Here is a 14,200-nt window from a genome sequence, read left to right as displayed (position 1 = left end):
CCACCTATCCCCCCCCCCCCTGCCATGGGCAGGGACCCCTTCCACTAGACCAGATTGCTCAAAGCCCCATCCAACCTGGCCTTGAACACTTCGAGGGAGGGGGCATCCACAACTTCTCTGGACAACCTGTTCCAGTGCCTCACCACCCTCATAGTGAAGAATTTCTTCCTAAAATCTAATCTAAATCTACTCTCTTTCAGTGTAAAGCCATTACCCCTTGTCCCATCACTCCCTGCTCTTGCAGAAAGTCTCTCTCCAGCTTTCTTGTAGACCCCCTTCAGGTACCGTAGGCTGCTATAAGGTCTCCTCAGAGCCTTCTCTGAACAACCCCAACTTTCTCAGCCTGTCTTCATAGGAGAGGTGCTCCAGCCCTCTGATCATCTTCATGGCCCTCCTCTGGACTCACTCCAGCAGGCCCATGTCTTATGCTGGGGGTCCAGAGCTGGATGCAGTACTCCAGGTGAGGTCTCACCAGAGCGGAGTAGAGGGGCAGAATCACCTCTCTCGACCTGCTGGCCACATTGCTTTTGATGCAGCCCAGGATATGGCTGGCCTTCTGGGCTGCAAGCACAAATTGCTGGGTTATGCTGAGCTTTTCATCAACCAAGATCCTCAAGTCCTTCTCCTCAGGGCTGCTCTCAATCCATTCTCCACCCAGCCTGTATTTGTGCTTGGGATATTTTTTATGTTCTTTCAATTGTTTCCAGAACTTTGAAGATGCTGCTTACTGGCAAGAGCTTGTGTGATTTCACTGAAGTTTGCAATTTGCAAACACTAATTAATGATTATTCAGAGGTTATTAAAAACCTTTGACATGTAATTTATTCATCCTTTTCTGATAAAATTAGGCACTTGAGGGGGGCTATACTTCTTTCATAAAATGTTTAGTAAGAAATGTTTTTTCCTGAATTCTCATTTAAGAGACTTTGTCACATGTTACAATGTGGTTATTACATATTTATTATTACATATTACATACCTCTGTATGCCTGTTAGAATCCAACACTAACTGAATGTAACTGGCATATTAGGAAAGATGTTTTGGTTTGAGAACAATTTTCAGTGTTACATTTACATGGAAATTGCGCAGATCTAAGATGAAAAATAATAATATCAAGCAAATAATAAGAGCATTTATGTAAAAAATGACCTTCTAGAAAGTCTTCATACAGAGATCTCTACATTATGGTCTAACATCTTACCTCCAGAAGAAACAGTTTTCTAACTTTAGCAAAATTATGAGATACATCCTGAACGCTGTATTTGCAGCAGGCCAGTCAGTCTGACTGAGTGATGAAACATTTAAATTCATTAAAATAATTAGCGATTTCCCTTTTTTTATCCATAGGTAGGCTACCTTTTACTGTTCTGTCTAGTATTTTTTAGCCGTTTCCTTAACTAAATTCTTCAATCTTTCTGCTTCTCTTTCCAGTGTTTCAGGTGGAGTTGATATGTTGCTTTTGGGGCTGAATATTAAATATTTTTAAAGTTGAAAAGATCTACTTGTCTTAAGGCATTATTCTTTTCATTGTGATCTGTTTGAGGTTGAGCAATATGTAATTAAGAAGAATGTCTTCCTACATGATTTAATTATTAAACTGTATTTACAGTTGTTGTTTGTTCTGGTGTGGATGAGTATTCTGACAAAAGTAATTGGCTAAGTTCAAACTTAATTTGAAATATTAATCAATTTTTTAATTTCAACTTTGAATTTTTCTTGTGTACTGGTTCTGAAGCAGCTGACTGCTTCCAAGATGGCTGCAATTCGAGGTGTGACAGGGAGGCTGCCACTTACTTAAGTGCAAAAAACACTTGGCCCTTTTAAAGACAATGTAGAGCTTGTTTGTGTTCAACAGAGATTCAGTCTGGGAGTAGCCTTACAAACAAGAAAATTATTTTAGCTATAAAAGGTATCTTTGTAAGTGAGATGTGGGAAACAAAAATGATTTCAGGGGAGTCACTAGTTAAGCACTTCTGATAGATTGAATGACTTGAGGGAGGAATCTCTTGAAAATGTAGGTATAGACGGACATGAAAATGACTTTGCTGTAGTATCTGACTGTCCATGCCATTCAATCCATGGCAAACATGGGGTAAAAAACATTTATTTCTCAAGAAGTGAAAAGGTTTTAAGCTTTACCTTGTGTTTCTGATGGACTGAGAACATAAACGTAGTTGGCTATTATGGCTGATTAAATAATACTAGTTTTTGTTGACCATGAGCTCTCTGGATTCCTATTGATACTTCTACAACTGATGAAGACCTAAGTTTAATGCATTGATTTATAGAAATACAAAGGATTTGGGAAGCCACTTTTAAGACCTTGAAAGTGGCAGGCCAAAGTGAATGGTATTGTATCTTGATGCATGGGGAGTAGGAGGCACAAAGGAAAAAGAAGAGTTTATTCCTATTCCAGCTGAAAAATTTGTGAATTTTAGAACCATTGAGCTGCTTACAGGAAATTATTTCTCATTGCTTCTCCTGTGAAGAGAATGAATGTAGTTCTTGATGCTTGCTGTCCTAAGATTATTGTTAATCTTAGTTGGAGGCATTATATATTACAAGGAGGACTAACAGGAGCTAGCTGTGGAAGTGACTTGTTGGCTGGTATCACTTCAACAGAGCAAGCAAAAGCGTATGTGTGGTCACAACCAATCTCTGTCAATATCCTGTGAAAGCCTTGGATCAATGATCAAAGGAGGAAACTAATGCTGCACTGCAGCATAACCTTTGGTTGAACTTTTAAAATTTTGATTTCAAGAGGTGATATGTTGCATAAAATTTAATTTCCTAGTTCTCCCCCTCCATTTATTTAAGGAATGCAAATTAAAAATCCTTTGGAAGTTTTCTAGTGTCTCGCTACCATTCTGGCATTGTTATTTACTAATTTAGCTCAGCACTGTTGCCTCTAAATGATTAACCCTGTGTTTTTAAGTTAAATCTTCTGCACTGAAGAATATTAAATGTATTTCAGTTCTGTGGGAGTACCACTCAGTGCCTTTAACTTACTAGACAGGCATGACCATTAAGTCATTTAGTTACTTCTTAATTGATGTTATAAGTGCAAACAATCCTGGTTAGTTTCGTTAATACTGTGTAAAAAGCAACCATGGAGAGCCTGGCAGTGTTTAACAGAAAAAATAGTTTAGTTTGGGGCTTGGACTAAGTTCTGGAATACAGAAGTTGAGTCTGTCTGCTCTTTTGTGTTGCTGTTTTTCTTTGATGTAGATTTGCACATACTTGTTCAAAAATAGTTGTTATGTCTGGTTTGGTAGCTAACCTGTTGTGATAAATTTATTTATCATTATATTTACAACAGCGTAATTGTTACCCATGTTGTTCTTTGCATGTATTTTCTTGTTTCCAAGTGTAGTACTTTGTTGGTTGGTGGGGTTTTTTTTAGTGTTAGTTGCTTTCATCTGGAATTTTATTACTGCACTTTCTATGCCAGGTCATTAATTAGATTATTGACTGATATTAGGAGCAGGGCAGACCCCATTACCATGTTCTCCCAGTGTGACAAGTGAGCTATTGATAACTGCTCTTGGAATATGGATTTGCAGCTTGGGTACTCCCACATTATTGTAACCTAATCTCATCTCCATTTCTCTACTTTGCTTATGAGAATGTAATGGGAGACCGAGACAGTCTCAGAGGTCTTTCTCAAACGTGAAGCAACATCTTACCTCTTTTTCTTTCACCATCCACTATTGCAGTTACCTTTTGAAAAGAAAATTAGATTGGCTTAATGTGATTGATTTTTTACCATTTTTAATCAAGTTGCGGTCACTAGTATAGAGTTATGCACTGTTCTTCATGCCTTTCCCTCTACTGCTTTCTCTGTGTTCCTTTTTCATGTGCTTATAGGTTGGGGTTTTTTGGTACATTTGATTAGTTTTGTCCAAAAGGAGATGCTAGAAGACCATACACTTACAGAAAACATTAGCAAGCTGTAATTATGCTGCTCCAGATTGTTCCATCATAAAATGGGTACTGATTTATGGAAGTCAATCTTGTGATATGACATCAGTGACGCAGCAGTAAGGCTGGTGTGATGGTATTGAGTATTTGAATTCATATCTCATACAGATGTGTTTAGCAAGTTGTGATCTTGTCCAGAGGTTCTCATAGTATAGAACAGCTTAATTTTTAGGTACAGAAATGCTGTTTTGGAAAGTTAACTATAGTATAAAACTCATTAGCATCACATAATTTTGGACAATTTTTCTTTAAATCAAGCTTAATGTTTAAAGTCTCTAAATTGTAAGAGTATTAAATAATGTCTGCTATAGTGTGTAGGTAGTCTTGGGTTTCTAGGACTGTGCTAGTGTTATAAAGTGGGTATCTGGTGTATAAAAACACTAGTGAGACTGGGAGAGAATGGGTTTGGCCAAGATTCTTCAGTAGTGTCCTTGGAGGGGACAGCTTGGGAAGCAGGAGAATGCTAAAAAGACATCATGATTTCATTATGAATAGGAAACCAAGATTAAGAACTAAATTATAACTTAAGGGATAATCATGGGTCTAAAGCGTTGTCTCAAACCATAGACTGCAATAAACAAAGAGCTATGAAAGTAGCCATCTGTCTTCTCAATTTTCATCCATTTTCTAATTCTTTGCCTCTAAGTCATCTCTATGCTAATGACTAAAGTTGATCCTGGACAAAAATGTTTTTGATACAATCACCCTATGGGAACTGACAGTGCCAACTTTGAACTAGAGTTATCCTGTGCTAAACCAAGGATTCTGCTGGCCATAGGACATTCTCAGAATTTATTTGAAACTATCATAGTGCTTTTATGTACTGTTCTTCAGGTTTTGTAAATTGTTCTTAAAAGGAATAAAGAAAACATTGCCTACAAGTATGTAATATTTAACAAGATTTGTTGAGTTTTGGTGCCATGACTTCTTAATTAGACAGTGGCATTAAAATATAGCTAATACATCTGATTAACATTATGGAAATACTTAAAATTAAAGGGGTAGTTGCAGTAAATAAAAGCAAAAATAAATCATTTAATACATTGATCTCATCGGACTGATGCTCTGATAATTATATAATGTGCCCATGTACCTCAGTCCTTTAATATTTCTTAATTTTTCTTCCTTTCTATTACATATTTTGAGTGAAATAAAACCTTTCAAAGCTTACACAACTAAAGTCCATCCAGGCTAAAGTTTTCAGATGTGAGTTCTTAAGAAAAAAAAAAATCCATTGGCTTCTGATAAAGAAATGATACAGAAATGCAGTCATAATATGTCCTGTAATTGCATGGCTTTTTCACATACCTTTACTGAAAGAAGCACATCCAGAAGGAATTAGTGGGTCCTCGTTTTATTAGCTTTTAAACCTGCTCCTGCAAGCACAAACTGCAGAAAAATCTTTGTTATGGTAGACAAGTTTGATCTGTAACCAAATACAAATAGAGTATATCACAAAATTAAAATACTGGTAGTGTTACCTGCAGTCATAGATATTACTTAATTTCTCTGGCTGTTGTGTGGATTACTAAGTCATTCTTGGGTCATGTTTTCAGTGTGGATTTTTGTATTCGGTGTGGATTTTTTCTTTCAAGTATGAGATTCTTCAAGTCTTCAAGAAGACTTGAGAATCTGCACTCCATCATTGAACTTCATGGGCAGTAATCATTAAGGCGGGCATTGAGAAGATTCTGTTTACCTAATAATACATCAGGTTTTATATGTTTGGAACAGGTTATAAATAGTTGTAACGTTCTGTAAAGAATTCTTCTTCTCTGCAAGAATTAGAACAGATGATGTTTGTCTCCTATGGATTTGCTTCTTGCAATTGATTGACTCGTTTGTCAAAGAAGCTGTAAGCCTCAAATTAAGAATTTCTCACTGATGGGACATTTGTTATGGTGCTCTCTCTGTGTAGCTTCTGTGGAGACTACTAAAATGTGAATTTATGCTGCACTCACTGCGACCTTCAAGACCCGCACACGTAATGGCTCTACTCACCTATTTATTGTTTTTTAAACTTGTAGGAACTTAGTCATCTTTATAACCTGCTGTAAAATTTGGCTTAAATTGGCCAAGAGACTTTAAATGGTTTTGGAGGAAATGGAGGTTGCTGTAGATGGGCCAATGAGCCCATGCGAGCTGCAGGATTGAATGAGTTGGATTGAAAGGCGTGTTAAGCAATATGTTTAAACCTTGCTGCTAGAGGCAAGCTGCTGGAACATTCAGAAATTGGAGGATGACATATTTCATGACTTTTTTCAAAATACATGCAAAATGGCAGCTCATGCTTATTGAAACAGGCTGCCTATCGTAAGCATGCCTGAGACACCCTGTAACCTGATAAGCTTTTCTACATATGCTTTGCATTGTTTTATACTTTTCAGTCTAATAGACAGGAGTTTCAAAAGTTGCAAGGAATAAAGTGGCTGCCAAACTGGCAGCATTACCTTTGAAATTTCATGTCATATTAGTAACAAGGTCAAAGATGTCCAAGAGCAATGATTAGCAAAATTCAGAAGCAGCTACATCATAATTCAGATTTTTAACCATAAACTGGATGTCTGGTGTAGCAAAATTTTTAACATATTTAGGATGCAGATCTTTGGTTTTCACGAAAGATTTGTTTTTCTGTCAAAGTGTGCCAAGATCCATAACAGGAAAATATTTCTCCGAGGAAAAAAAAAAAAAATTCTAAATTCAGTCAGATCCATGTATGCTAATCTGTAGGAATTGCAGTAGTTAAAAATATAGACATCTGGGTGTATGTATCAGAAAGTTCCATCTAATATCTGTGGTCTACTTCTTTTATACCCAGCCATAATTGTACTGAAAATGAAACAAATACTTTTAATATCTGCTTCAATCTTTTTATGTAGCTGTCAAAATAATAAACTTCGAGTAAGTTATGGACAAATTTGCTAAAGTCCAAAGGAGAATGACCAGAGGTCTGGAAAATGAGACCAGTGACATAAAGTTGAAGGTTTTAAGTTGTTTACTTTGGAGAAAAGAGGAATGAGGAGAGAAGCGTAAAGGGCTTTTGCAGTGGCAGTTGTAATGCTTTTAGCCTGCTGGGGATTTTGGCTGGCAGGCACGGTGCACTTCATTTCATGGAATCATAGAACAGCCCAGGCTGAAGGGACCTTGAAAGATCATCTGGTCCAACTTTTTGTGGGAAAGGGAGCCTAGATGAGATTATCTAGCACTTTGTCTAATGCCATCTTGAAAACCTCCAGTGATGGAGACTCTTCCACATCCCTGGGGAGGTTGTTCCAGTGAACAATAATTCTCACTGTAACAAATTCCTTTCTTATATCGAGGTGAATTCTGCCGTATGATTCTTGTTCCAGTGTGCCACTGTGCCAGCCGTGGTGCTGGCGTGTGTGCTCTTCCTCCCTAGTGCAGGAGGGGAGTAGTGGTCAGAAAGTGCTGGTGGGAATGGATCTCACTGTCCCTGAGGTAAAAGGTGCTTCTACACATCGATATGTGTAAAAAGGAGCAACTGCTGCTTGTATTCGGTGTGAATAGGACAAGAAATGGGTCCAGCTGCAGCAAAAGCAGCCTAGATGTTCGGAAGACCTTCTAGTGATGTGAACAGATGAACACTAGAAATTCGTAGGATCCCCTTTATTGAAAATTTTAAAAGAGCAAGGCAGAGAAACATCTTTCAAGAATACCCGATTATAATCATCTGTGAATGGAAAGGTGGACAAGGTGGCCTTTCAAGGTTTCATCTAGACCTTCAATATAGTCCTTTTCACCCCCAGTTAATTTAAAAAAATGGAGGAAAGGAGGTAGTTAAATATACAACTTTTTTCCTCTTTCTCTGTCAAATTAGCCTGAACTACATATTAGGTAGTGTATAAATATGGTCAGTAAATACTGTTGCATACCTTTACATATATCTTCAGTAAAAAGCAAAATAATTTTGTGTATATCTAATGCGTATATTGACAAAAAGGATTTAAAGTGCCTTAAAGATGCATTTTTTAATGCACTGAAGTATTGACTTAATAATGAATCAACTATTAATTATGATTATCATATGTTTCACTAATCTACTAAATATGCACCTGGATTTTTTATAATTTTCTTTGATTAATTATAAATTACTGAAGATTTTAATATTTTTCTTAAACTAGGAAATATTTGAATTATAATCTCTTTGAACATTAACAGGATGATTAGACATTGACAAAATTCATTTCTTCACTATTTCAAATTAGCATTTTAATGGAAACCTGCCGAATTATTTTTCTTACAACTTGGGAGAATTTCAGGCAATGTCTTAAGGCAATTTCTTAGTTCTGTGAGAAATATCACACATATAGCAGATGGAGGGAAACTCATGGGTACTTACAAATTATACTTTCCCACAGTCCTGAAAATGATTACATTGAAGTGTGATGAAAAAATTAAATTTGAATTAATTTAATATGTTAGTATATATTTCTCGAATGCCATTTAGGTCCCCTAACAGAAGAAATAAAGTGTGGCAATATGAATAAAAAAACTAGTCTTCTAATATGCATTTTTACTATTCTATTTGACAGTTTATATATGGGCTTAATATTGCTTAATGTGATTGTCAAATAATTTAGTTTGAAAATCTGGTATCTTATAAATGTTTTAATATGGTTAGGGAATCTGTGTCACTGTTTCTAGACACCTTTGCAGCTCATATAACTCTGCCTCATAACGCATCTGCCTATTATTTTCTAAACAAAAGAAAACAATAAAATAACATTTCATTACATTAAAGAAACAAAGTGTCTTGTATAGATTTTTTATGCATGGTGGCAAACATGAAAATAAATTACCAGTGTTAAACTGACATTCTGTTGATATTACTTGTTTATAAAAAAATCTTTTTAGTGAAGTTTCCTTAGGAGTCATTGTTTCCATGTGGTAGAAGGCAATTTTTGTTAGAGAAAAATTATATTTTAACTACATGCAGGATTTTGTAAGCATTTTAATACGAAACTTGATATGTCAAATTTTATCTTTAATTTTTTTTAATAAGTATATAACTCTATAAATACTGTATGTTAGATTCATGCTGATATTCACTGTGAGCTCCTTCATCAGTCGTAATGAAATAAAAACATGGCAGGAGTGAAGGCTTATCATAAGGATGTCTGTCTCTACTCTGTAGAACTGGTGAATTCCAACAGAGGAATTTCTGAAACTAATTTTCAACACAGTTGTGCTAAAGCAAGAGCTTCAACAAATCATACAGATGTTTTCATTTTTCCGTGAAATCAGATAAACAAAAGAAATGTGGGACAATTTTACCGTTTCTGTACATGTGCTGAGTGCGTAAAATTTCAGAAGGGGTTCGGTAGAATTACGGAGAGTATGAAGGCAACCAAAACGGTTAGTCAGAAGGGAAGACCTCCAGAGGGGACGAATCTAAATTGACTAGAATCCTTTAGCTTGCAAAAAAGAGACCACTGAGGAAGAATGTGATGATATAGGTCTATAGTATCCAGAAGGACATATAGAAGGGTGAATAAGGAATTAATGTGCACTGTTTTTCACAATATGGGTACTAGAACTGTCCACTGGAACTCTTAGGAGGCGGTTTTAGAATAGCCAAAGGTGAAACCTTTGTAGATGAAACTACAGTGTGGAACCCGTGACTAATGATTTTAAAAATCAGAAGCACAGGCTAGTTCAAAACCATTTAACTGTAAGAAGCTGACAGAATATCCATGGAAAGACTGTATTTGCCCTGTGTTAGTCTTCCAGTCCTTGTCACTGTTCCAGGCGAGATACTAAATGGTCCTTCAGTCTGGCCCCTCGTGGCCCCTGTGTTTTTTATGTGGTATTTGTGCAAAACCACAAGTAACTTCTTCCTCTCCCCCTCAAAAAAAAGCAGAAAGTGCATTAATTAGTATTTTTCATGTTCTCAGGTGTCCAGAAAGTTCCAGTATTAATGGGGTTACACACATGAGTCAGCATCTGCTGTCTTAGTGTCAATCTATGCATGTGATGTGAATATTTTAAGAAAAAAGAAGACCCTGCAAATACAGTTGAGAAGGGCTGATAAGGACTGCAGTTACCAAATACATGAAGAATATTTGTAAACTTGATACAATTTAAATATTTTATTATCAGGTCTATTTGGTGATTTTAGGGAAAACTGTCGGCCTTTAACTGATGTTGTCATTTTCACCCATATAAAGCCATAGAAAAGTGGTGCTAAATACTGCTCAATTAGAATGGCCCAGTGTACCTGTTTGCACTCCCTTTTCCCATGTGTAAATGCTAGCACATGGTCAAGATGAGAAAATTGGATAATAAAGAAGCTCCGTTTGTAAAATTGTATTGTTATGGTCATGGTTAAAAACTTTCTGAAAACTCATTTCTGGAGTAATGAAGTAATGTTTTATGAAAAGTTTGTAATAGTCAAACTAACAGAAGTTACTGATAGTTTTTAGGTTTCTAGGTAGCATATTGTTTCTGTGTAATCTAATGGAAGCAATGTGTGTTCTAGAAAGCCAAGTGTTTTCTGATCTTGAAGGAAACTAATGAATAGCTGTACATATATATATATATATATACATATAAAACCCCAAACATCAGCAACATATATAATGAGCTTATGTTTTAAGTATTCAGAAACACGGTATGGTTTCATATTTGCGGTGCATGCTGCTATTGAATTAATGGTCCGGTGTCCCTGCTTTTTCTTTGTTAGTTCCTGTCTGTGATGATAAAAACTACAGAAACTTCAGTTTTAGAGTACTTTCTTTTTTTACAAATGCTTATCCTTGCTACGTTCTTGTTCTTTTGCTTATCCAATTAAACAGTTTCAAATCTCTTTTTATCAAGTACTTGTCAAGCATTTGGTACAGAAGCATGTTTTTACCCTGCCTAGTTAATTAAGGTGACTGTAAACAAAAAGATGTACAATTCAAAGCCAAGCAGTGTTTCACACAAGGATGGAGGTGATAATAGCTTAATTCCTGCTTGATCTTTCCTGTCTTTGCCCTGGCCACTTCGGCTTGACCTTGTCCGCAATCTGATGACCTCCCTATTGCACTCAGCCATTTGGAAAGTTGCTCATGCCGTAGCTGGCCCTGAGGGGCTATCTGGGAGACCGCTGATCCAGTGACCCATGTCAAGACTGGGTTTCAGATCTGATCTACCGTCGTAGCTTCTGACGTAGCTGCATACTACACCCACTGTAGACAAAGCCAGTGGGACAGTCTGATTTTTTTTTTTTTTTCCTACTTCTTAAGTGGCACACAGTTTGCACTTGCTGTATGGAAGACCAATTTTACACTACGCATTCGCTATGAAATACACTTCCTGAAGCAATTACACGTATTGATCCTTTCTTTACAAAGGAATTAAATTCTCTAATTTAGTGGCTCAATTTTTCTAAATCCATCAAATTGCCAGGTTTACTGGGTGTATTTAAGTCTCAACATCAAGTCCCATGAAAAAAAAAAAAGCACCTTCAAAATATATTAAGGGCAGAAATATGTAAGTTATGTCTTAATAGGCTTTTTCTATTAAGTGTTATGCCAGGACTTTGCAGACATTTATAAAAGTGTGTAAATAAGGTCCTAATCACAATTAACTTAGATATGTTTATGTATATCCTAGTGCATATTTTACTAAATAGATGACAACTGATGAAGTTGCAGGTCTGCTTGCAGAACAGGGAAACCCTCCACTTATCCAGGAGAAAATCCATATGGTTTTGAGCTTAATTTTCCTTCCTAGGGTGTTGTATTCAATTCTGTACTAGAATGTACCATTTTCTGCTTAATTTTTTTTTTTTTTAATGTTTATCCGTTATTATTGTTTTAGTTTTCTGATAGACTTGGAAATTACAATTCCTTTGCTGTATGTGCATGCATTTTTTCCTCAACCGTGTTTAGTGTAGCAGGCTCTGCCTGCAGCAGTGCCAGGGCTGGCCGGCCATGGAGGTGTTAAATGCTGCATTCCAGGCCTGTTCAGCACAGGCCTATAGAGCTGACTTGTTTAAAGTGGTGATGATCCTGACAAGGAATTTAGCTCGTACCCAGACCTTGTAACCATGTGAAATTCCTTCCTTTTTTTCTCGTGTGTGTGTGTGTGTGTGTGTGTGTGTGTATGTGTGAAATAATGCATGATTCTCCCCTGTAATTATAGACTGGACACAGAATTGAGTTAACGACCTTTCCATAAAAGAAAAATATTGACTTGATTCAGCTTTGACCATGTGTCTTTTTTCTGAACATGTTGTATAAGTCCAAGTATTTTAGAATTTACAAAAACATTCTTTCTGGGCATTGAAAGACCTTAGATAATAGCCTAAACATTAAGTTCTTAGGCCCTTTATGTTAGAGAGAATAAGAATATAACTGGATTTTACACCTTTGTATGATGCTACTTTCACCCAAACTATAGACTGCCATCTGTGCGTTAGTTTAAAACGTGGATTGTATTAAAATGTGAAAGAAGCAGTTTCCCCTGACTTCTTAACATCGTTGGTTGTCTGTTGCTTTCCACTAAATATCATCCGTACCATGTGATGTTCATCACTTTAGTTTTAGAAGTTCCTCTGTGCATATTATGCTAGCAAACCTCATGTTCTGACTTTTTGTTTTATAGCCTGTTGTGTCTTAGTTCTTTGTTGTGTTAAAAGCGTGATAAGGATTTATCGTATCCAAAGATTTAAATTTTAAAAAGTATGAAAGAGGGGATTTCCTCCATCTTGGGGGGGGAGGGGGATGTCTGTGAGAAGATTTTGTGTATTCTCTTTGCCTAATGCCATTCTCATAATTATTTTTTTTAACATGACAAAGTGCATCCTCTGACAGAATTTATAACATGGCATTGTTTTTCATTTATCTACAGGAATTGATTCCTGAATTCTATTACCTCCCAGAGATATTTGTCAACAGCAACAATTACAATCTGGGAGTGATGGATGATGGAACGGTTGTGTCTGATGTTGAACTTCCACCATGGGCCAAAACCCCAGAAGAATTTGTTCGCATAAATAGGCTGGTAAGATGGCTATCTTCTATTGTCTGTCAAGGAACACTTGTCGTGCAAGACTCTCCTGAAATAGTTTGGATCTTTGCTTGAGAGATATAGCTATTCATCATTTATGTAAGACTATGGCTGAAATAATCTGAAGAGATGTTAGATTTAAAAGTTTAGGAAGAAAAAAGGCATATAGTATTGCTCATTCTTTAGAATTGCTCAAAAAAGTTCAAGTGTGGTCTAAATACGCAGGAGATCTTATCCCATTCGTATGCTAGCTCTTGTGGTTCTAAGCAGCTGATAAAATCATCTCTTTACAGAAGACTTGAAAAAGCTTGTTTAATCGTAGAAATGTTTGTCACTCTGATTACTTAAATGTAATTTTAGGGTTTTTTAATTTTGGTATCCATATAACTCCAAAGAGCAGCAAATACCTCAGGAGAGAAGGTTGCATCTGAAATCTTCTGCCACCTTTTCTGTTTCTTTCATTAAATTAATTATTTTCGACAGCGGTTTTTACAAGAAAATAAAACTGAGTTTTCCTTTGCCTGCTTCATTTCCCAAACCTGTATTGCTCTTCTCTTCCCTGTTTTGGAAAATCCTGTTGTTAGCACTGCCTGTCTTCACCGTACCCCCTGGGGCAGTGTAATGTATTGCAGAGTAGCTCTTACAGTATCATTGCTGGTGTTTCAGCACATTCTCAAAGCTATTACATTAGGCTCTTCTCAAAATGAAAGGATTCTGCATCCGTGGCACTCTAAAATAAATAAATTAGAGAAAATTTTTTTAATGAATCTTGAAAAACAAGGCTGCAGTTTTCATGTGATAGTCAGCTAACTGGGAAATACTGAATTAAGGCATGGAAACTCAAAAACTTTTCTTAGTCTTAGGCTTAGACTTGATAACATCCTGATATTCCTAAGTTAGAAAATGGGAATTGAAAAAGTTCTGTTGTTGGCAGAACATCAGACCTCATATTCATAAAATTGCAGAACAGTCACATCAGAAGAAATCTGCGATTTATAAGTTCCCAGAATTAAGATTTATAAGCTTTACACTGCACTTTTCACTGGTGACATGATACCGTGGTCTTCAGAAATGTTATTTGGCCTAGATTTCTGCAGGCACTTGTAGGGCGCACCATAATAATCACAAATTATGTTAGGGTGAATTTAGCGTTTTGCTTCATATAGAAGTATGTGCAAATTTTATTTAAACGAGGTATGAAAT

General features: G+C 36.3%; 1 protein-coding gene across 1 annotated transcript in view; it reads left to right on the top strand.

Annotated features, from left to right (window-relative positions):
• Window positions 1-14,200, top strand: part of LRBA (LPS responsive beige-like anchor protein) — a 218,713-nt gene that overhangs the window by 107,549 nt on the left and 96,964 nt on the right. The window contains exon 13 of the mRNA XM_009643664.2: window positions 12,839-12,991. Within this exon, the coding sequence (XP_009641959.1) occupies window positions 12,839-12,991 (153 nt within the window). The remainder of the gene's footprint in view (window positions 1-12,838; window positions 12,992-14,200) is intronic.

Source organism: Egretta garzetta, unplaced genomic scaffold (genome assembly GCF_000687185.1).
Source record: "Egretta garzetta isolate BGI_Z169 unplaced genomic scaffold, ASM68718v1 scaffold258, whole genome shotgun sequence".
NCBI lineage: Eukaryota > Metazoa > Chordata > Aves > Pelecaniformes > Ardeidae > Egretta > Egretta garzetta.
Note: the sequence above shows the minus strand (reverse complement) of the source record. Positions and strands in the feature narration are given on the sequence as shown.